Genomic DNA, 25,078 nt, shown 5'->3' on the forward strand with positions numbered 1-25,078 from the left:
GTATCTTACCTGCTATAGAAAGACTCCTAGGAAGCTGCTAACTTTGAGAGTGGAAAATCACACGGTAAGGTCCAAAGAGAACCTCATATTTGAAGGTCTAGGTTCAAGTCTGAATTATATGCATTTCAATGACCCTGTACTTTCTAGGTTTCATTTTGGGAAAGAAATCTTCCCTGACTCATGTTTCCCCCAAATTCCCAGAGAATCTTGTTGTTTCTTTGAGGAGACAGGATAGTAAGAGTACTTTTAGACGATTTAAATACGTAACTTGTTGACATTAAGTGAACAAAGGGGCAAAGAAGAGCTTTCTGCTACAGGAGAAGGGAGGACGATTGGAAGGAATGAACACATAGGACTGGTCAACAGATCTCAGCTACAGCAGAGACTGTTTGAGGCCAGCCCTATATGGTTCAAAAAGCCATGAAGATATCTTTCTGTGGTGCCTCTGGAATTATCCTCCAGGGGTGCTCCCAAATCAGCCATCTGAAGATCACTACGGACAGGGGAAGAGGAAGCCACTGTGTTAACAGTCCAGCTTTATAGACACAAAATGTTCTCTGCCCTCTAAAGTCTTTTTGGAAACAAAGTGGGATAGACAAAACCCCAGTTTAAGAAGAATCTTATCCTATTTCTTTTATCTAAAAAACCTTTTAGAAAGTAAGTCAGATCATGTAAATCTATTAAAGTACTTATGGAGCTAAGAACTTAACTAAATTCCAACTAAATTCCTGTTTTTAGAAACATGTTACGAATGAGCTATATATTTCCATCAGCAGGATAGCACAGCGTGCAGCTGCTGTTCCTACCTGTACTCCAAAAGCAAAGGCCAACTCCAGAAGTCCGCTGGCTAGTCGCTTACAACTGGGGTCTAGTGAAGGAAGGCACTGTCGTTCGTCCCCAGGTGCAATGCTTTTATAAACCAGGGAAAGAAGTTTTGTGCCAACAGAATACTGATCTGCAGACTAAAATAAAGTCAATACTAAAACATCCAGCACTAAGATATTTTATAAAAGCACACAATTTCATACCTTTCATTAATTAAAAATATCCATGGTCATTAACAGTGACAACTACCTTCTAATTGTCAGGAAAATTTTCACTCAACTTTGCTTTGCATGTTATATTTTTTCATTTATATTGCCTAGCCACAGGGCACAATAGCAGTCGCCAAAGTTCTTCAGAAGGCTGTGGGAAATATACATGTCCTTATTTTCATTTTACACTTATAAATTTGTATGTCTGTAGTCTAAGTCAGCACGTCTGGAACAAGTCATTATGTAATTCCCATTTCAGCATATCCCATACATACAGGATGTGTGAAACACACATATATACAAGGAAATGGACTGCTTATGTTAATCAACTAAGAGAAACGTAAAAACGCATTGGCTCTGTTTACCTGAAATGGTAAGACAACATGCAAAAAACCAGCTCTGTGAAGTTGTTTACAAGCCGACACGACAGAAGCCAGCTTGGCCCTATCCACAGAAGCATCAGGGCCATATAGGTCAACGGCACAAAGCTCCTCAATGCTGCCATGTGAGAAAAACAAAAAGAAACTAGATGAGTGCTAGCTCACCAAATTAGCAGGATACACCAAAAAACCGTGTGTGTCCTGTTATAAATGTGTTAACTGCCTGACACTCAAATTCATTACGTGACCTGGGAAAGCAAACACAGGTTAACACTGAACAAGGGGCCCAGGCACTAATCCAGCCATGGAAATCAACATGGGGCTGAGCCACACCTGAGACTTGCTTACCATAAGGCGCAGGGGAGGCATTTGTCAAATAGATGATTTTCAAACAACTAATGAGATTCTCTGCATCAAACACCCCACTGATGAGATCCTTTACTCTAGGAAATGGGACTACAGCAGCCACACGTGTGGCTGCCAGAATACGCTGCAACCTTAAAGTGCACAACACTGATCCCAAGCACGATCTGAATGCCCACCTCTGTGCTGTTAGTTCTTCCTTGAGGTGCATCTCCAGGATGTCTTTGTACGGGGACTTCTTTAGTGCCTTCATCAGGTCCACACAAACATCAGGAAGACGATTCATAACTAGGACATCACCGATATTAAAACCTATGCTTGAGGGCTCACATAGAGTTTTCACCAAGAGTTTCATAAGGTTTGTGTTATTACGTAAATCCTTCTCAAGGAGCTGCAAAAGATGATTTGAATAAAAACACATCCATGAGTCAGCATTTAGATTTTCACTAGTGTAAGGTCCATGAAGCTGGGAATTTTTGCCTGGCTGAAGCAGGGGTTGTCAAACTTTCTCTGTAAAGGTCAGACAATAAATGTTTTAGGATTTGTGGACCCAATGGTCTCCACCGCAACTACTTAACGAACTGCCATTATAATATGAAAGCAGCCATGGACAATACATGGACAAATGGACTCGGATGTGTTCCAATAAAACCTTCCTTACAAAAGCAGGCAGCAAGTGGGAAGTGGGCTGTGGACCATAGTTCTATGGCTCCTGGTTTAGGGCAATGCTGTACCTTGCATACAGTAGACACTCAGCCTTGCATACAGTAGGCACTCAGTATGTATTAACTGGATGGACTGACTGGACTTTGTTTATATAATAAGCTTCACAGATACATTTACAAATATTTGCTAATGTACATTTCCTAAGGCAAATGTTTGATCGATCATAGCATAAAATGCAATATCCAATAGAACATTTAGAGAAACTATTTTGTACTTTATTCACACAGTAAGATAAAAACGCTGCATTTTATTACTTTCGAGAACACATAACTCCTACAGCAATGGGAACTTCTAAGGAAGCCAAAATCACTCTTAATAGGTACCGGAAAGTATTCTTCCAGTGCCAGGTGCTGACCTCAAACTAAAAGACCAGCAGCCAGTGACCCTACCTTCCAGCCTTCTGGGGAGATGCTGAGCAGTGTTGTGGTGAATTCCATAATCCGGACCACAATTGTGCATTTGCTGTAATTGTATCTTTCTCCCTCTTGGGGGCTGGGTCTGTGACCTACTGCCCCAGTGCCAAAGCACTTTTCTGCTGCCGTAATATCGTGCATAGCAATGCTTTCTAGAAAGAAAGTCACTGCTTTCCAAAGCGAAGACTGTGTTTCAGTACCTAGAAATAAAAATTACACTCAAATATTAACATATGCTTCCTTCGAAATCCACTAAAATTAACGTAAAATTCCTTCTTTAAGTATAGGCATGATATACATTTAGTCAAAATTCAAACTTACAAAGCTTTTAGAAGATTATGACAATTTCTATCAAATGTTTAAAAAGCTCATATGCTTTGATCCAGCATCAAAATTTTATCCTAATGAAATAATGGCAGAATTATAAAGATGTGCTTGTAAGGATTTTCATTTTAGCAGCTTTTAATAATGAGACAACAGAAACAACCTAAATATCCTTCAAAGGGGCAAGAGAGACAAATCATGGCAGTGGTCTTTTTATGGAAACAACTGCATGAACTCCCAAATGGACTTTTTCATAAAAGTCGCCGTTCTGAAAACACAAAGGTGCTGGCTCTCCTCTCCCATCTCCACTCCTTTTATGATCACCCCAGTCTTGCTTACAGGAAGGAAGATAAAACACCTTTCTCCTCTCCTCAGTCCCACTGTAGTTTTTAATTAATTTTTTTTTCAACGTTTATTTATTTTTGGGACAGAGAGAGACAAAGCATGAACGGGGGAGGGGCAGCGAGAGAGGGAGACACAGAATCGGAAACAGGCTCCAGGCTCTGAGCCATCAGCCCAGAGCCCGACACGGGGCTCGAACTCACGGACCGCGAGATCGTGACCTGGCTGAAGTCGGACGCTTAACCGACTGCGCCACCCAGGCGCCCCCCACTGTAGTTTTTATACCAGGTGTAAAGACCTCCCAAACAAAGGGACAATTTTAAAAAGTGGTGTACATGTTGAAAGAGAGAGCAAAGACAAGGACGAGTAAGAAATCCTTTTATAAGTCTAAGGGTTTCCAATTCTTTGTTTTCATAAAATTTTAGTTCATCAAATTGCCAACTTGACAGATCATTAAAAATAATTCTGATGACAGGTCACTATCTATTCAAAAGAACTGAGAGAAAATATATTAAGAATTTCATTCTCAAACACCAAATATCCTTAAATTCAACGAACAATGTGCTGTATGACACATTCTAATTAACAGGTATGTTAAATGTGAAAAAAAAATGAACATTTTAGCATTATTCAAATATGGCACTCATTTAGGTAAGTTTTTCTTAGTAAAACCTATACAAAACAAAAACAAAGTTCTAACCATATAATTTTACTTCTTATATATAATAATTATTTATCAAAATATTATATTTATATTGTTATGGTGGTAATACACAAAATGTGCCCTAATAACAAAGGCCACGATAACCCAACACAGAAGAAACTTGTAACAGGTAGACGGTTTTGTTGCAAAGACATAGAGTTATAAGTAAATAAAAACATAAGCATAATAACATGATACTTAGGATAAAAAAATGTGAAGGGTATGGAACAGTAATAATAATTCAGAAGCTTTGCAAAATTGCCATAAAAAACTATTTTAAAGCAATTAAATAAAAATAAAGATGTTAAACAAAAAATCTCTACAGTAGTTAGCCTCCAATGAATACATTTTTTAAGTAATGTTAACAATTTTATGTTAAATGCCCACATTTACGACACATACCAGAAATTAATTTTTTCAATTACTTAAAGCAAAGAGGATTTTTTTTGGTCAAGTTTGAAAGAAGGTACGTTGTTTTCAATGTCTCCCACTCCTCACAAGGTAAATAAATAAAACAGTTTGAAGACTGCTTAATTGTGACACATTTGCATTATTTAGTATTACACGGTCATTTAAATTAGTTCAAGGTATATACACTGCCATAAAAAGACATCCAGTATGTTAACTTTCTGTTTAAAAGTTAAGTTTCAGGGCACCTGGGTGGCTCAGTCGGTTGAGCGTCCAACTTCAGCTCAGGTCATAATCTCACAGCAAGTGAGTTCGAGCCCTGCATCGGGCTCAAACCTGGAGCCTGCTTCAGATTCTGTGTCTCCCTGTCTCTCTCCTCCTAACCCACTCACATTCTGTCTCTGTCTCTCTCAAAAATAAACATTTAAAAAAACTTTTTTTAAAGTTAAGTTTCATTTTAAAAATCAAATTATAGCAAAGCATGCATATGACCCATTATGTTAAAAAATAAAAATAATTTTAAATATATATATTATACGCATAGAAAAAGTTTTAAAAAGTAGACACTAAACTGTCTTAGTGTCTGTCACTAGGGAATATGCAATTAGGTTTTACATATTTCCTATACTTTTTTTTGTTTTCTTAAATTTTCAAAATGATATATGAGATCTCTTAAAACAAATTTAGGGGGCGCCTGGGTGGCTCAGTCAGTTGAGCGTCCGACTTCGGCTCAGGTCATGATCTCACAGTCCGTGAGTTCGAGCCCCACGTCGGGCTCTGGGCTGATGGCTCAGAGCCTGGAGACTGCTTCCGATTCTGTGTCTCCCTCTCCTTCTGACCCTCCCCCGTTCATGCTCTGTCTCTGTCTCAAAAGTAAAATAAACGTTAAAAAAAAAAAATTAAAAAAAAAAACACAACAAATTGAAGGTACTATTTGCAACTGAATAGCTACTATTGCTATTTTTATTTTATTTTATTTAAAAAAAATTTTTTTTTCAACGTTTATTTATTTTTGGGACAGAGAGAGACAGAGCAAGAACAGGGGAGGGGCAGAGAGAGAGGGAGACACAGAATCGGAAACAGGCTCCAGGCTCTGAGCCATCAGCCCAGAGCCCGACGCGGGGCTCGAACTCCCGGACCGCGAGATCGTGACCTGAGCTGAAGTCGGACGCTTAACCGACTGCGCCACCCAGGTGCCCCACTATTGCTATTTTTAAAGTTTCAGAACTTTTCTGACCTATCCCTCTGAGATTCCCATACTAGAATCATGCAGAATCCCATACTAGAGAGTCAGATCTTCTCAAAATGGTATAAAATCTGTTTTCCGGAACCCCAGTGTGTGTGCGTGCACACACATTACACACACCCCACCATGTTTGGTTCCAACTTTCTCAAGCTAAAAGAAAGACAACAAGACAACCTGGTTCTTTTTCCCAAATCCCCAAGACACAGACCTCACCTCTGACAGAATTAAAGAGAGACTGGTAGTTCCTTTAGCCAACCAGCACCACTACCAGAATGGATGCTCTGTCTACACTGAAAATCATTGAAATAACATATCATGTTCTGAGTGGCAAGCTGGATATTTAGCCCACGAGAGAGGATTTCGGTGGACACCCCAAACAGCCTGCTCAGAGAACCTCGAAGCCTAGAGCGCACTTGTCAGCTACAGTTGGCTGCAGATGCTGTATTCTCAGAGATGCACCTCCCAGGAACCACCCCCTGCTTTCCCAGGTCCCGTTTAGATCACGTGAAGGACGGAGGCTGCCATCTCCTTCTTCCCGGCACGGGCCAAGGAGCACACCAAACACTCCACCCTGCATTCTATCCTTTGCAAACAACACTGTTATCATCATACTACAGTAAAAACACTAAGGAATAGGAAAATGCAAGAAAAATGAAGACATGCCACTCAGAAACATAAGATCACAGAGCCTCATGTTAGGAGGAACTCTTTTATTTTATCAACACTTTTTTTTTTTAATGTTTTTATTTATTTTTGAGACAGACTGAGACAGAGCATGAGCAGGGGAGGGCAGAGGGAGGGAGAGACACAGAATCTGAAGCAGGCTCCAAGCTCTGAGCTGTCAGCACAGAGCCTGATGTGGGGCTCGAACTCACAGACAGTGAGATCATGACCAGAGCTGAAGTCAGACGCTTAACCGACTGAGCCACCCAGGTGCCCCGATAAACGCTTTTTTTAAAATATTTTATTTTTAAGTAATCTCTACACCCAAAAGGGGCTCAAACCTACAACCCCGGGACGAAGAGTCACATGCTCTGTTGACTGAGCCAGCCAGGTGCCCAGGAAGAACTCCTGTAATGTGCTAAAGCAAACGACAGCCTCAAAAGGCCACTTGGCAAGAGGGCCATCAAGAACCTGTTCAGGACACAAAAGAAGTAGAGACGCCAGACAGGCGTCCACGGCCTCAGTCGTGTGCACCAGACTCTCGCCCTCACGTGAGCTTAAAGGATAACGCAGCGACTGAATAAACGCTCCTCTTATCGCCCTTGTTAACTATGATGCTGACAGGGGCATCTGTCTAGTCAAAGACCCCGCTGCACTTTTGCCCGGAATGGCTCCAGGCAGCACTGGACCACAGCAACGTGCGCAGGTGTTACCCACCCAGGACCTCAGGTGCCGTGAGGGTTTTCTTCTCAGTGAAGGTGTTGTAGCACTCCAGCGCCGCCAGAAGCATGTCCATCCACTGCAGGGCAGCTCGCAGGCTGAACGGCCCTTGCAGATGGAAGAGGGTGGGCTGAGCAAGGATGCCTGACGGCCGACCACAGCCTCCTCCACCACCCTCAAACATGTTTATGAGAAAGGAAGGATCTTTGCTCTTGAGAATCTCTTTCAGCCACAAAGAAGGTGATTTGTTGCCTTAAAAAAGAAACAAGATTAAAACACACATACAAATGACTTTCGCATGATTAAAATTAATCACTGTAATAAATAATAATAATAAAAAACAATAATAAAGCTAGAATTAAGTAGGATATGTTAACAAAAAGAACCAGAGCAGAACCAGGCTGGCAATATCAGAGTACTTCAAATATAGTTTCCATAAAAGTCCCATCTGAAGCATCTACCAGAGCAGTAACATTTCAGAATGATAAGGGATAATCTTTTTTTTTTTAACCATAGGAATCATAACTTGGTTCACTGTAATTACTGCCAAGGTCTTTCCACCAAAGCCATTCTCTTCAGTTACTTTAACCATTATAAAAATGGCTGGATACCATTTGCACAGCTATAAATGTCCTATCCTTTCCCTTGCCTTTTTTCTTGAAAACTATTGTCCCTTTTCTCAGGATCAATTTAAAGAATAAACACAAAAAGAGCACTGCCACTCTCAAGTTCCTATCCTACTTCCTGGCTGTGTGGACCTTGCCTCTCTTGTGTCTCGGTTTTCTCATCTTAACAATATTTACCTTTGAGGTTCCTTCAAAGATTAATGAAGTAGTTAATATTTGAAAAAGTGCTTATAATATCACACAGGGCAGTTTTTGCTAAATAAAAGACTCAAATTATTTGTTTTAAAAGACATCTTTTCTTTCAGGTATCAATCATTTTCTAAACTGAAAATGAAAAATATTAAATTTTATTTTGCATGCTCTGAAATCAGGGACTCTCAAAAGGTCAAATCATCCTGATTCTAATGAAGTTAAAGAAGAATGCAAAACAATAAAGTATTTCTGATGTAGTAAGAAACAGTTTCCCTATTGTGTTAAAAAAAATACCTATTAGCTATACAAGCAAAGATTCAATATCATGTTTTCAGGGTTTGTTTTAGACAGAAACATCAAACTTTCCATTATTTTCACTAAAAACTGACAAAGAAAATAAAACTAATAATGGGTAAAAATAATATTTAAGTTCTCTCTCACACGCTAGCTAAGAGTCATAGAAGAGAAAGTACAGGAAGGACAGAGAAAGACAGGCATAGAGAAAGGAGAGGACAAGGGAACACAGAGAACGGATGGGCCTGGGAAAGCATATCCCGACTGCTGGGAATTGTCCCAGATCCCTACCTCCTCAGTCTCCTCCTCAAAACTATAGCTGCTGTGACCCTGGCTTTCCATCCAACATGAACATCAGAAGTCAGAAGCCCCTGACACATGTCATAGGGACATGCCTGCACATGTCATTACCTAGCACACCTGGTGACAGTGTACTCCTGTAGGGCACTAAAGAGTGGCTCAGCTGACTCTTGATTTTGTCTCAGATCATGCATGATCTGACGGTCATGGGATCGAGCCCCGCATCGGGCTCCACACTGAGTGTGAAGCCTGTTTGAGATTCTCTCTCCCTCTGCTCCGCCCCCACTGCATCGCTCTCTCAGTCAATCAACCAACCAATCAATCAATAAAGAGACACTTAACACTGTCCCTTAAAAATCACTGGAGGCGGCTTTACTGACAACAGCCAAGATATGGAAGCAGCCCAAGTGTCCACTGGTTGATGAATGGATAAGGAAGCAATGTGGTATCAATATTATTCAGTCACAAAAAAGAATGAAATCTTGCCATTTACAATGACATGGACGCAGCTAGAGACTATTAATGCCAAGTGAAGTAAGTCAGAGAAAGATAAATACCGTATGATCTCCCTCAAGTGTCGAATTTAAGAACAAAACAAATAAACACAGGGGAGAAAAAAAGAGAAGCAAACCAAGAAACAGACTCTTAACTACAGAGAACAAACTGATGGTTACCAGACAGAAGTGGGGAGGGAGGATCAGTTAAACAGGTGGCGGGTAAGGAGTATACTTGGCTTGCTGAGCACCAGGTAATATATGGAAGTGTTGAATCCCTATATTACTCACCTGAAACTAATACAACACTGTATGTTAACTAACTGGAATTTTAAAAAACCTTCACAAAAACCCAAAACACCACTAGGAGTTAAATATAGCAGAGAGAGAGGTGGAAGCACAACTGGAGGGCACAGAGGAGATAAGCCAAGGAATGCTCATCCCTTTTATGCAAAGTATATGTCAGCAATAGGCCAAGGTTCACCTACTACTTGGCATGCTTTGTGTAACGGAAACAATTCTGAGAGGCAGAGCTCCACTTACTTCAGTGAAAATATGTGAGGTCCCTATTGTAGGCAGTTAAGAACAACAGAAATGTATGGGATCAGTCAAGCTGATGTCACTGGAAATTGTGTGGGCTACAGGAGAGCCAGAGACCCAACCTGGAGGGAGGACGGGTCTGCCAACTAGTTCCACTGACATAGTATCTGGGCCGAAGTTTCCTTTACAAATAAGGAAAACATGCCCCACCTCTCCACCTCATCCAATCTTCATGGACTTTACAGGACTGTTGCGACAATGACAACGTAAGAAAACTAACTTTGCAGGGGCACCTGGGTGGCCAACTCTTGGTTTCGGTTCAGGTCAAGATCTTGCAGTTTGTGAGTTCAAGCCCCACATCAGGATCTGCACTGATAGCATGGAGCCTGCTTGGGATTCTCTCTCTCCCTCTCTCTCTGCCCCTCCTCTAGTCATGCTCTCTCTCTCTCTCTCTCAAAATAAACTTAAAAAAAAAAAGAAACTAACTTTGTTAACTAGAGGCAATAAGCAAATATATACTACATGTTTGTATACCAAATAGTATATGTAGTACAAATAGAATTGTAATATATGCTATATAATCTATAGTATATAACATAATATATTCCATAGTATAAAAAATGTATAATCTTCTACGTTTTAGAACTATACCAAGTAATTTTCACCTCTTCTTCCATGAGGAAAAAGCCCCAAAGTAGTACTCTACCCCATTTTCTAAAAAGACTGGCTCTTTCTCATGATTTGTAGTGCACTGTCACTTTTCTTATCCAGACACACACACCACAGAACATCTTGGTTCTGGACTCGTGCACAGTGCACTCTACAGGGGGAAGCCAGGGCCTGGGTCTGTCCTGAGGCACAGCTTCCCTAGACCCACGCTCCCAAACCTCGGTTTGGACTTACTGGAGAAAACAGAACAATACATTTATTCCTAAGAAATTTAGTAATTATTTCAAGACTGTAAGTACAATTTAATGACTGAGTGTAATAGTTATTTAATAAGCACAAGCTCATTGCTTTCCTTTAATCTCACAGTAATCTGAGATCATTCAGATTTAGGAGTCTAACAATTTCTCATTAATCACATGGTGAAATAAAAACATTGCAGTATTTCATTAACTATAAATACAATTTCTAAATCTTAACTGAGTATCATGTTGACAACCGCAATGGTTATCCAACTCTTCTTCATTTCTTTTAAATGAGATAGAAAAGCAAAAATGTAGTAGAATAAAAAAGATACTGGGATATTCTAAATTTATTTCCTTTATATCATTCGACATCAAATTAGCATTTTTTTCTTTCTTTCTGTAAATCTTTGTGAAACGTACAGCCCATAGTTTACCCTTTGCCATGCAAACGATCCATAATGGTTATTAAACATACTTATCTTTTTATTAGGAACATTTGTTACATTCATCTGAATAATGGAAAGCTTACATTTTAAATAAGTACACATCTCTAAACTACTGGTAAAAGCAAAACCCATAATTTATAAGACTTAAAGATCACAATACCTGGCAGTAAAGGAACAAATTTATAAAACAGTTCTATGGATTTGTGTCGACATTCCGTCTGGGGCCTCCCACAGTGGGCTAACAGCCAGTGGACCACATCTAGTAAACACAATGATGCCGCGGGTGGAAATCCTCTATGTGGAGACGACACAATATATTTAATGCACGCCCCAACATTTAACATTTAGCTAACCCAAGAATCTAGAAATCATATACTCAATTTTGCCATACTAATACATGTAGAAACCTCATCAAAAGGCATTCAATTTATTTTTAATGTATTATCATTAGCATACAATCAAAATGGCACAGGTTAAATAGGTCCTAAATGCTGCTTATCTTCAATTTTTTTTGAGGAAAAAATTTAAAAACATTTCTTAAAACAACAGCACCAATATTTTCATGTTTCCTTTTCAATGTACCTTAAAACAAAAAGGGATCTGAGACCTAAAGTAGTGCGTCTCAAATTGTGGCCCCTGACCTGGCAGCATCAATATATCTGTAAACTTGGCAGAAATGCAAATTACTGGCCCTGTTCTGGACCTGCTGGAAGATTCTGGGGCCAGGGCCCAGCAACTTGTGTTTTAACAAAACATTCAAGTAATTCTGATCACTGCTTCAGATTGAGAACCAATGATCTAGAGAGGTCAAAAGTTAACAACAGGATCTGAAAGAATCAATTTTAAAACAACAGAGGAAATACTAATATCCAATTTACATGTGCCAATACTTCTACACAGTGGTAGCAGCCAGTGGACATCCCGGACACCCCACACAGATCCACAGATCTAGAGGGGCTGATGCATGGCACATCCCATCCTGATGGGAGACCTTGCTAGAATGGAAAGAGAGAAGACTGGCGACCACTGGTTAATAAGCCAGTCTTAGCTTTAGGTAGCTTCATTTCATAATTCTAAATTTCCATGACTGTTAAAATGCTACCATTTCAATATTTCAGTTCTTATATTTCAAATTTACTCTACAATAGTTCATGCATTTTCTAGTCAAGTTAATTCCACACCAAATCTGTACTCAAAATAAATGTTTCAGTTACAAGTTTATACCTTAAACCAAGCATTTTCAAACACAAAGTTTTTAGTGTCCTAGAAATTGACTACGCCTATTTCCACACATTCCACATTTCCACATTCCTTAAATTCTCTATGCTTCCACACATTCCTTCCAGATTTTCTTTCGTTAACTGAGAATTAGTTTTATGCTGGAAAAAAATTTAAAAAGGAAGCAATATCACCTACCGTGGCCTACGTCTTTTTTTAACTTTGTTTAAAGATACATGCTTCTTTTCAATGATACGCCTCAGGTGATCAATGGCATCACAACACTGCTGAATTGTACCTGTTCTCGAGTATAAAAATACATTTCCAAAGGAGTTATATAGCTGGTTATTGTTAACAAATTGGTATTATACATTTATCAACCTAATTTTTTTAACTAAAAAGGTAATTTTACAATAGAGTTAATATCGTTTCATCCCTCAGAAAACAAAATTTAAATAAACGATTTACACTGTCCCAAAACAAAACCGAAACCCACATTTAAGACTGCAGGAGAGTATAGTGCACATGCACAAACACACAAACACACTCACACACAGCAACACTGTACCTACTAAGAAACTGTTCCAGCAGCCCTCAGCCAGTCAAAGCACAGACTCACATAATGGATCTGAGGTGGAGGACTGTACAGGCATTACAAAACCCGCATGCCAGGCCAGATCCTGTGTACCTCAATTTAAGGCTATTATTTAGGGGTTATAAATTCCTTGACCTTGCCTTCTTTGTATGTAGGTTAAACCATATTATAGCTTAGGGGCACCTGGGTGGCTCAGTTGGTTAGGCATCCAGCTTCGGCTCAGGTCATGATCTCACGTGGGTTCGAGCCCCGTGTCGGGCTCTGTGCTGACAGCTCAGAGCCTGGAGACTGCTTTGGATTCTGTGTCTCCCTCTCTCTCTGACCCTCCCCCACTCACACTCTCTCCCTCAGAAGTAAACATTAAAAAAAATTTTTTTTTAAATAAAAAAAAAAAAAAAACCCACTTGTATTATAGCTTAATACAGGCGCTGAAGGAGAATCAAAGCAAATGAGTAAAACCATTCACAAACATCTTGGGTTATTTAGGAAAGGAGCCTTACCCAACCTGAGTTCTATTACTAAGAAAAAGTTTTCTTTCTATGCTTTGAAAACATGGCAGTGATTTTTAAGAGTCAAGTTTCACTTGTTGACAAATACACCTATATAAGATGTCAAGATAAACAGAGCAATTTTAAGCTCTTTGATCGCAAGGATCAAATTTTAAGCATTTTTACCCACAGCAGGCTATCTACATGAAAGATAATAGAGCTCAACCTGTCTTTCAAAAAAAACAGAAAACAACAGAAAATAAAATCTGAGTAAGTCAAAGAGAAGTTCTGTCACACACAGCTATGTAAGCTACAGCAGTCACTTACGTTCTCTGGTAAGATGTCTAAGAAGCCTTCCAGCCCAGAAATTCCACAATACTCATACTGACTACAGGACAGAATATAATTGTAAAAACGACCATCTATTACTCTCATAGTAAGTCTATTTCTGACTATTTTACATTATTTCTTAATTATGGTAGAAATAGCTTTATCACATTCTTGTAATGAGATCTATATTCCCCTTTTCAGTGGCTATTACAACCAGCTTTCTTTACATGGTGCAATCGTATATTCTCACATTTTGTGTCATCATAGTAACTGGTTGGCTTCGTTGGAGCTGCACAATAAAACTGTCCCACCTGCCCTGGGTGGGATCTCTGACCAGCCAGGGGTGAAGCTCAGTGGCCACCAAGGGCACAAGGTGAGTCTTAGAGGAGGTGAGCATTGAAGACTTACACAAACTGCATTAGAGGTACTGGAGGGGCATATCCCCCCTTCACACTTATCATCCTAAATGAGGAGATGGGAGGAAAAAAAGCATCATCTTATGAAGAACTACCTGAGGCTTAACTCCTGAATGGAAAAGCTCTTGAAAACTTGTCAGGTTAACAAGTGGCATGCAACCAAAAAGCTCAGGTAAGACCTACCTAAGGATTTCTCATCTGTGTGTGCTAAGGCCAGACTTTCCAGATATATAACCAATGCTTCGAACACAAACTGTTCTACTAGAGATTCTTCTTCCCTGTAAAATAAAGAGTACTGAACTTCAATATTCTAGGAAAAACAATAAAGCAGAAGTGACAAAGGAAAAAAGTTATCAAAAAAATACACAAATTAAATTTGTCTTTAAAAAATGGCTCAAATGTTTTAAAACCTGTGACAACAAATGCTTTTCAAAAAAGAAAACTTCCTCAAGAGCAGATCAAAAACTACATAAACCAAAAGACGCGGTACTGGCTTTTTCTCTGCATACAAGTACCCTTCCATCTGTGGAACTGCTCATAGCACATAACCTTGGAACCACTGTTCTGACCACACTTCCACACACCTCATTAAAATTAATAGAAAAGAAGATCTCATACCATATCCACATTCTTTCAAAATCAAAGAATTTCAAAAGCTCTCATCCAATCCAAAAGTAAGTTAACATCAACAGTAAACACTAAGCCTTTTAGAACCACGTCAGGCAAATGGAAATAATTAATTCAGTCAATAGTGTCTGTGGACCATCTTCTTATAAAGGGTAAACTCATGGGTGGGTGAAAGGCAGAGGCCAGATCTCTCCCTGGAAATTTTGTCCCTTAATAACACAGGACAGTAAATGATTCAGTATAAAGTGACAGGGCTAGGCACTAAATCTTAGAGGAGTTCAGAGAAAAGTATGAATTGCAAGTTCTACTTGTGTGATGAAGTGCTGGGTCACTGTACCGCCCACTGGGAAGAAGCGCGTTCCTGGAGCAAACGAACTGGAGCGAGGTGCTAGAAGATGGAACCCTTACAGTAAGAATTACTAACTGGTGTTTGGTTTGGCAGGAGTACTGAACTCGTTCCTTCCTTCCTTCCTTCCTTCCTTCCTTCCTTCCTTCCTTCCTTCCTTCCTCCCTCCCTCCCTCCCTCCCTCCCTCCCTTCCTTCCTTCCTTCCTTCCTTAAGTTTGAATCCTAGGAGGGGCAGGGCCCGTCAGAACTCTACAAGCTCCACATCTCCCAGTGTCGCACACCCAGACCTGACACTGAAAATAAAGGACAGTACCAATAAATGTATGCTATGGGGCAAAGATGTAGAAGCAAGATGGAAAACACAGGAAACAGCAAGCAAATGAGCAGAACTATAAGTAAAGAGGTTCATTTGGAACAGCAGTTTGGGGATGACACTGAAAAAGTTGGAGAGGTCTTGGAAGGCCGGGCTGAGTTCAATAGCTTTGATCTTAGGTATCAACACGAGGTAAAAGTAGGTAAGTAGAGAAATGGCATGACAAAATGATAACTCAGAACTGTGCTTCCAAAGAAAGGTGTGCAAAACAGTTTACCAGCATGCAGAAAGGAGACAGAACTTGTTTTTATATTACTCAACATGCAAGGTCTCAAAAAATTTGTCTCTCATGTACCTCTCTCAAAAAGCCTCTTGGAATGTGATCCAACAAATGAGAATATCCAAAAAAGAAGACAACAGAGGAAAAGAAAACAAAGGATCAAACACAGGAAAGAAGTAAAGGGGATATTCAAGAGGAGACACAAGTTGATTCAGACACGAGACCCAAGAAAGAGACTGGTTAACGGCCATCTCCACCAAAACACCATTATTCTGGGTTTTTCTTTTTTTTTTTTAATTTTTTTTTAACGTTTATTTATTATTGAGAGACAGAGAGACACAGAGCATGAGCAGGAAAGGGGCAGAGAGAGGGGGAGACACAGAATCTGAAGCAGGCTCCAGGCTCTGAGCTGTCAGCACAGAGCCCGGTGCGGGGCTCAAACTCACAAACCGCGCGATCACGACCTGAGCTGAAGTCGGAAGCTTAACTGACTGAGCCACCCAGGCGCCCCTATGGGTTTTTCAACCTGGAAGGAATATGGCCCAAATTCCACTCTTAACCTGGCCTGCCATGATCAGGTGAAGTTCTTCTGTCCAATTTCAGCCTGGATCAGTTGACAGTGCTCATTTATCCCACAAGAGAATTTTGCTTTGACATGCTCCTGACATATGGGGGATGGACTCCTGGGAAGTGAGATGCTGCAATTCAAGGGCAGTCCACACCCTCAGACGATATTTCTCCCTGATGTCAGCTAGCAGTCTACTTCACACCATTCTGGAGAGCTGTGCTTTCTAAAACCGACATGAACCTTGTCACTCTGTTTCCTTGGAATGGGCTCCTGTAATCGCTCATGGAGCAACAGCCAACTAGTCTCCACGGAGCGGATTATCCCAGGATACTTCACCTAACAATGAAAACACTGACCTTCACAGCTTTTCAAAATGCAAGAGTATATCCGTTAGGGCACATACACACAAAATGAAACAAAAAAGAAAGGGGAATAAGTAATATAAAGGAAGAATGATTAGTTCAGTGCAGAGGAGGGTATAAAATGCTGAAAATACTCTATTTCTTAACCTAGGTAGGAGTATACAAGAACTTGCTTTATTATTATTCGACAAACTTTACACAGTTTTTTTAAGTAAGGCATAACTGACATACAACATTATATTACTTCTAGGAGCACAACATAATGACTCCAGATTTGTGTATATTACAATATGATCACCACAGTAAGTCTAGTTAACATCCATAACATACAAAGTCTTTTTCCTTGTGACGTGCACAGTTAAAATCTACTCTCCTAGCAACTTTGAAATATGCAATACAGTATTAACTATGGTCACCATACTCTACAGTATGGCACCTCAGAGGTATTATGAGTTTGATTCCAGGCAACCAAAAGAAAGCAATGATCTCAATAAAGGGAGTAAAGTGAATTTTTTGGTTCGCCAGGGCATATGAACTTATGTTCATACTGTACTATATATTAAGAGCACAATAGTGTTGTGTCTAAAAAATTGTACATAACTTAATTAAAAATACTTTATTGCTAAAAAATGCTAACCATCTTCTGAGTTTTCAGCAAGTCATAATTACTTTGCTGGTAGAGGGTCTTGTCTCAGTGTTGACTGCTACAGTCAGGGTCATGGTCACGGCTGCTCATGGCTGGGTGACTGTGACAATTTCTTCACCTAAGACAACAATGAAGTTTGCTGCATTGATTAACTCTTCATTTCAGACACAATTTCTCTGTAGCATGTGATGCTGTTTGGTAGCATTTTACCCATAGTTGGACCTCTTTCAAAACTGGAACCAATCCTCTCAAAGCCTGTTATTTTATCAACTAAGTGTATGTAATATTCTAAATCCTTTGTTGTCATTTCAACAATCTTCACAGCATCTTCACCAGGAAGAGATTCCATCTCAAGAAACCATTTTCTTTGCTCATCCCTAAGATGCAACTCCTCATCCATTCAAGTTTGATCATGAGATTGCAACAATTCAGTCACATCTTCTGGCTCCACTTCTAATTCTAGTTCTCTTGCTATTTCTATCACATCCAGTTACTTCTTCCAGTGAAGTCCTGAACCCCTCAAACTCATCCATGAGGGCTGGAACCAACTTTTTCCAAACTCCTATGAGTGTTGATATTTTCACCTCTTCCCAAGAATTGCGAATGTTCTTCAACGTTTATTTATTTTTTGGGACAGAGAGAGACAGAGAATGAACAGGGGAGGGGCAGAGAGAGAGGGAGACACAGAATCGGAAACAGGCTCCAGGCTCTGAGCCATCAGCCCAGAGCCTGACGCGGGGCTCGAACTCACGGACCGCGAGATCGTGACCTGGCTGAAGTCGGACGCTTAACCGACTGCGCCACCCAGGCGCCCCGCGAATGTTCTTAATAAAGAAATGTGAATTCACTAATACAGTGAATTCTTTCCAGGCTTTCAATTTACTTTGCCCAGATTCATCAGACAAATCACTCTCTATGGCATCTATAGCCTTATGAAATATATTTCTTAAATAAAAAGTCAGGACACCTGGCTGGCTCAATGGAGCATGTGACTCTTGATCTCAGGGTTGTGAGTTCAAGCCCCACACTGGGCATAAAGCTTATTAAAAAAAAAAAAAAAAAAAAAAAGACTTGAAAGTCAAAATTACTCTTTGATCCATTAACTGCAGAATGGATATTGTGTGGCTGTCATGAAAACATATAATCTCATGGTGCCTCTCCATCAGAGCTCTTGGGTGACCAGGTGCATGGTCACTGAGCAGTAATATTTTGAAAGGAATCTGTTTCTGAGCAGTAGGTCTCAACAGTGGACTTGAAACATTCAGTAGCCAGATTGTGAACAGATGTGTTGGCATCCAGGTTTTGCTGTTCCATTTAGAGAGCACAGGTAAGAGTAGATTTAGCCTAACTCTGCAAGGCCCTATGATTTTTGGAATGGTAAACAGCACTGGCTCTAACTTAGTCACCAGCTAGGTTAGCCCCTAACAGGAGATGTTGTTTGAAGCCAGGCATTGACTCCTCTCTAGCTACAGAAGTCCTAGATGGCACCTTCTTCCAATAGAAGGCTGTTTCATCTTCACTGAAAATCTGTTGTTTAGCATGGGCATCTTCATTATCTTAGCCAGATCTTCTGCATAACTTATCAGCACTTGCTGCTTCATCTGGCACTTTAATGTTATGAAGATTTATTCTTTCCTTAAACCTCACAAACGCTCTGCTAGCTTAGACTTTTCTTCTGAAGCTTCCTCACCTCTCTTAGCCTTCACAGAACTGAAGACAGTGTGCCTTGCTCTGGATTAGGCTTTGGCTTAAGGGAGTTTTGTGGCTGGTTTGATCTTCTATCCAGACCACTAAACCTTCTCCATATCAGCAATAACCCGGGTTCGCTTTCTTATCATCCAAGTGTTCACAGAAGTGGCAGCTTTAATTTCCTTCAAGAACATTTCCTTGGCATTCACTACTTGTCTAACAGGTGTAAGAGGCCTAGCTGTCAGCCTATCTTGACTTTTGATAGGCCTTCCTCACTAGGCTTAATGATTTCTAACTTTTGAGTTAAATCAAGGGACACGCAACTCTTCCTTTCACTTGAACACTTAGAGGCCATTATAGAGTTATTAAGTGGCCTAATTTCAATATTGTTGTGTCACAGGGAATACAGAGGCCCAAGGAGGGGGAGAGAAATGGGGGAACAGCCAGTTGGTGAAGCTGTCAGAACACAGACAACTTTATCAATTAAGTTGTCTTATATGGCAGTTCTTGCTACCCCAAAACAATTACAATAGTTACATCAAAGATCATCAATCAGAGATCACCATGCCAAATACAGGAAAAATGACAAAGTTTGAATAACATGAGAATTTCTAAAACATGACTTAGAGACACAAAATAAATAAATGTTGTTGGAAAAATAGAGCCAATAGTTAAACTCAATTTCTAAAAAATGCAGTATCTGTAAAGAGCAATAAAACAAAGCACAATAAAATGAGGTATGCCTCTATAACTGAAGTTTGTACCTTTTGACCTCTATCATCCATTTTGCCTACCCCTCTTCCTGGCCTGTGGCAACCACCAACCGCATGAGCTTGTCCTTTTTTTTTTTTTTTTTAGATTTTACAAATAAGTAAGATCATATGGTATTTGTCTTTCTCTGTCTGACTTATTTCACTTAACATAATGCCCTCAAGGTCCATCCATGTTTTCACAGATGGCAAGAATTCATTCTTCTTTATGGCTGAATAATACTCCATCATATCCATTTACCACATTTTCTTTATCCATTCATCCATGTTGGTCACTTAGGCTGTTTTCATATCTCGGCTAATTTAAATAATGCTGCAATAATCATAGGAGTGCATATATCTTTTTGAATTTGTGTTTCATTTCCTTTGGATAAATACCCAAAAGTGGAATTGTTGGATCATATGGTACTTCTATTCTTATTGAGGAACCTCCATACTATTTTCCATAGTCGTTACGCTAATTTACATTCCTACCAGCAGTGCACAAGAGTTCCCCTTTCTCTACATCCTTCCTAACACTTGTTACTTGTCTTTTTCATAGTAGCCATTTTAACAGGTGTAAAGTGATATCTCATTGGGGTTTTAATTTGCATTCCCTGATGATTAGTGATACGGAGCACATTTTGTTGCCTTTTAATTTTATTGATGGTTTCCTGTCAAGAGCTTACTTGATGTAGTCCCACATGTTTATTTTTGCACTTGTTGCATTTGCTTTTGGAGTCAGAGCCAAAACTGGCGTCAAACAGCTTACCCACCTATGTTTTCTTCCAGGAATTTTATGGTTTCAGGTCTTACATTCAAGTCTTTAATCCATTTTGAGTTAATTTTTGTGTATGGTGTAAGATAACAGTCTAGTTTCATTCTTTTGCATGCAGTTGTCCTGTTTCCCCAACACCAACATACACTGAAGAGACTCTCCTTTTCCCACTGTTTATTCGTGGCTCCTGTGTCAAAATTAATTGACCATGATTACCTGTGTTTATTTCTAGGCTCTCTATTCTGTTGCATTGATCTTCCTGTTTTATGCCAATACCACACTGCTTTGATTACTACAGCTTTTGTAGTATAGTCTGAAACCAGGCAGCATGACGCCTCCAGCTTTGTTTTTTCTCAAGGGTGCTTTGGCTCCTCAATGTATTTTGTGGTTCCACACAAATTTTAGGATCATTTGTTTGGTTTCTGTGAAAAATGACACTAGAATTTTGATAGGGATTGCACTAAATATTGATTGCTTTGGGGAGTATGAACATTTTAACAATATAAATCCTTCCAATCCATGAACATGCTATCTCTTTCCATTTATTTGTGTGTTCTTCAGTTGCTGCCACCAATGTCTTACGGTTCTCTGTGGTCTTACATTTCCTTGGTTAAATTTATGCCTGGGTATTTTATTCTTTTTGATGCAATTATAAACGGGATTGTTTTCTTAATTTCACTTCCTGCTAAGTGGTTACTGAAGTATAGAAATGCAACAGATTTTTGTATCCTGCAACTTTACTGAATTCATTTATTAGCTCTAATAGTTTTTTGGTGGTCTTTAGGGTTTTCTATATAGAGTATCATGTCATCTGAAAATAGTGATAGATTCACACTTATTTTTAAACGCTCTTCTATACCTATAGACTTCACAGTTTAAAATGATAAAAATAACCTAGTGGCTTCAAACTCTAGTCAATTTTCATATAAGTGTGCATGTGCACATAAACACAAACAGAGATTCCTATTCATCCATCTATATCCATCATGTCTCTACCTCTATCATCTATCTTATTTTTACAATTGCTTCCCTCATATCTTAACTGCCATTTCCTGAGAGAAGCAATCCGGACCAAACAAAGCTAGGTTCTTCATTATAAGATTATGTAGTAATCATCTACCACTACTTAAAAGAACTGACTTCAGCAACAAGTTTATAATTATGTGATTAATTATTATCTACCTCTTTTTTCAAATGCAACCCTCATGAATGGCTATATCTTTATATTACTAGCATAGCATATCACTAGCTATGTCTTTACATCACTAGCATACGATATTCGTAGTAAGTAATAATAGATGAATGAATAAACGCTACTACAACCTTAGGTCAGGGACGAATGATCTTTTTCTTGGACTTCTTGAAACATCCCCTTCTCTGGTGTCCTGGCCCCATTTTATGTCACTTAGATCCACTCTCCATATAGCTATGGGCAGGTGAATTTTAGAAGGAAATTTAACCATGCAGCTCTCTGCTCCAAGGACTTGTTGTCACTAGAAGCGACCTACGTTTTTTAACTCTACAAACCAAGGCTCCTGGCCAGTCTCACTATATTCCTTTCCAAACTTCAAACTCCACAGTTGAGAAATATAAAATGTCTTCATCTCCTTATATACCACCCTATTTCTTCTCTCTACCCCATCCCTTTGATATGAAATGCTCTGGCTGGTTCCCATTTATCCTTTAAGTTTCATCTAAGTATAAATGCTATAGGAAGACTTCTTTAAGCTACTCAAGTTGGATTAGATACTCCTCTTCTGTGCTCCAAAAGACCCTGGATTGTCTTCTTTTGCATTTACAAGACTGCTGTTTGCATGTATTTCTGTATGTACGTATTGCTGTATGTATGTATTTGTATGTATTTCTCAGTAGTTTCTGAGCTTCCTGAATGCAAACTGCATTTCATTTTTTAATCCCCAGAAAACAGCACAGCATCTGACACATAATTAACTAAATGTTTGATATATGAATACATTGATACATAAACACCAGTCACTTTTCAAAATCACTACTAAAAATTTAAAGAACTTTTTTATACTCTTCCCTGTCACATGGCTTACTTACCTGAATTCTCTGTAGATATTATTAAAGGCAAGTGATGCTCCTAGCCTCTTGAAAGCATTGGGGTGAAGTGCAAAGCTGTACAGTCGCTTGAAAAGTGACTTGGTGTTTACTGGACTTTTTTCCTGCTGCTGCGGTGTTGTCTGCTTAATGGACCATTTGAGGAATTCACGAATACACCGGCCACAAAAATCTCTTAAAGTACTGTCAACAGGGTCTACAATTCCATCCTACAACAAAACGTATACAACAACTGAACACTCTGGTCTGCTCTGGGTGAAAATTCATTTAGAGCACTACTCAAGAAAAAATAAGCACTAGAAAACCAATCTGTCTAGAATCTAGACTCTAATAACAATGTCTTTTGGACGAAATGAAAACACTTTCCTTTAAACAAACTGATAAATCCATGAAAAAAGGAGACAATATTTTAATTATGTAGCAACAAAACAGTCTCTACTTTCCCTGAAGAAACCCAAAGGCTACATCCTAAGAGTTTTTGTTGCTGACTTTGCCTCATAACAGTATCTGTGATGCTTTACAGAGGTTAAAGAAAATAAGATCCCTCTAGGTTTCAAGGGAATTGTAATGCTACATAAAAATCAGATGGAGATGTGGTCTGAAAATATAACTTTCTGTAAAAGCAGTCTCCATAAAAGGCATAGTCTCTAAATACCTGAAAAAAACAGCTAAGGAAATTTGAATATTTTTATTTCCCTCTAGACATAATTCCCTCTTAGATATATATAGGAAAGATCTAACTTGAAAAACTACATTGAACACTGAAATAAGGGAGTTCTTCTACCTAACACCCCCAGTTATTTGCTACATGCAAAATCTCTGATTACAGTGCTTATTAGAATTCAAGAAGCAATTAACTGTGGAAATGTGAAGAGGTGATATTTATTGCTTCTCAGAGCAGTGGTGAGTAATGCATGTGCTGATATCAGGGAATTAGCAATTCTTACCGGGAAACCTATAGACATGCTTTCACTTGAGTGCTATACCAACTTCACATTTCCTCCTTTACCTTTCCTTTTCTCACCTATCTTACTTTACATTATCATGACCTTATCTGATTTCTTTCTGAAACCCTTACTTAAGCCGCCTTCGATGATCAAGAGGGGAAGAGAAACAACTAAGAAAGAAACTTCAGAATGGAAACATTAGAATAAATCCATCTGAATTGCAAATAAGCCACAAGTTAAATTTACCTAAACGTATTTATTCTAGGCAGGATTCTCTGGTAGACACTGTAGGGAATTAAACCACAGACATCAGGTCACTATCCTAATTCAAAATGTTCAGGGGCGCCTGGGTGGCGCAGTCGGTTAAGCGTCCGACTTCAGCCAGGTCACGATTTCACGGTCCGTGAGTTGGAGCCCCGCGTCGGGCTCTGGGCTGATGGCTCAGGGCCTGGAGCCTGTTTCTGACTCTGTGGCTCCCTCTCTCTCTGCCCCTCGCCCGTTCATGCTCTGTCTCTCTCTGTCCCAAAAATAAATAAACGTTGAAAAAAAAAAAACTTTTTTAAAAATGTTCAGTAACTCCACTACCACAACACAGCACCCACATAGGGTAACTCTAAGAGTGGGAAGAGCCCTATTGTAATTACACACACAACAGGACTGTCATCAGGACGGTACCATCAGGACTGTCCTGGGGGATCTGGAGCATGTGTTCTGCTGCTCTGCGCAGCGTGTCTTCCCAGGCCGCCTCACAACATGCTCCCGTGCAAGGAACACACAACGTCTGTTTGGACAAACTTGCTATGCATTTAACTGGGGCTTCTGATTCCAGAGTCAGTATACAACGAGACCAAATCAGGGATGAAGTAACAGGTAAAAATCAAGTAAAATGACATTTAAAGGAATCAAAGTAAACTTATTTGCAAAAACTCAGAAAACTGTAATAAAATCAGTGTCGAATGACACTAAGGCTTTAAGCTGACCTCCCTGCTTCTGTCCTCAGTGAACCAGTGATCAATCCTAATGATTCTACCTCTACAATCTCAGGACAGTTGTTGGAAATGGCCACTGTTTCTAAGGTTCCTCACTTGTTGAATCTGAATGCAGGAGAAAACTGGATAAGCTCAAACAAATTACTTTTACTCTTAATTACTGTACTATAGATATTTTTTTAAAAAGAGCGTTCTGCAACTCTAATAAAAGTCCAAGCACATTCTTATTCACTCCTACTCTACACACACATACACACACACACATACACACAGCCTTAATCTAGATGAACTTTGTCAATTTATAACTATTCTCCAAAAAAAGAGGACAGAACAAAAAAATGTGCACACTGCTTGCAAATATTTAAAAGTAACACTTCAGTAGGGGCGCCTGGGTGGCTCAGTTGGTTAAGCGTACAACTTTGGCTCGGGTCATGATCTCACGGTCCATGAGTTTGAGCCCCACGTGGGGTTATATGCTGACAGCTCCGAGCCTGGATCCCACTTCGGATTCTGTGTTTCCCTCTCTGCC

The 25,078-nt window shown here is 39.5% G+C and overlaps 1 protein-coding gene across 4 annotated transcripts in view; it reads right to left on the reverse strand.

Moving 5' to 3' along the window:
* The window catches only part of PRKDC (protein kinase, DNA-activated, catalytic subunit), a 210,775-nt gene that overhangs the window by 134,859 nt on the left and 50,838 nt on the right, over positions 1 to 25,078 (reverse strand). For all 4 annotated transcript variants that reach the window (XM_045050127.1, XM_011291282.4, XM_045050129.1 and 1 more), the window contains 9 exons: positions 22,596 to 22,822; positions 14,356 to 14,450; positions 12,542 to 12,641; positions 11,286 to 11,419; positions 7,320 to 7,574; positions 2,893 to 3,116; positions 1,957 to 2,168; positions 1,400 to 1,532; positions 807 to 962 (listed from right to left, as the gene is read on the reverse strand). In XM_045050127.1, the coding sequence (XP_044906062.1) occupies positions 807 to 962; positions 1,400 to 1,532; positions 1,957 to 2,168; positions 2,893 to 3,116; positions 7,320 to 7,574; positions 11,286 to 11,419; positions 12,542 to 12,641; positions 14,356 to 14,450; positions 22,596 to 22,822 (1,536 nt within the window). The remainder of the gene's footprint in view (positions 1 to 806; positions 963 to 1,399; positions 1,533 to 1,956; positions 2,169 to 2,892; positions 3,117 to 7,319; positions 7,575 to 11,285; positions 11,420 to 12,541; positions 12,642 to 14,355; positions 14,451 to 22,595; positions 22,823 to 25,078) is intronic.

This window comes from Felis catus, chromosome F2 (genome assembly GCF_018350175.1).
Source record: "Felis catus isolate Fca126 chromosome F2, F.catus_Fca126_mat1.0, whole genome shotgun sequence".
Taxonomy (NCBI): domain Eukaryota; kingdom Metazoa; phylum Chordata; class Mammalia; order Carnivora; family Felidae; genus Felis; species Felis catus.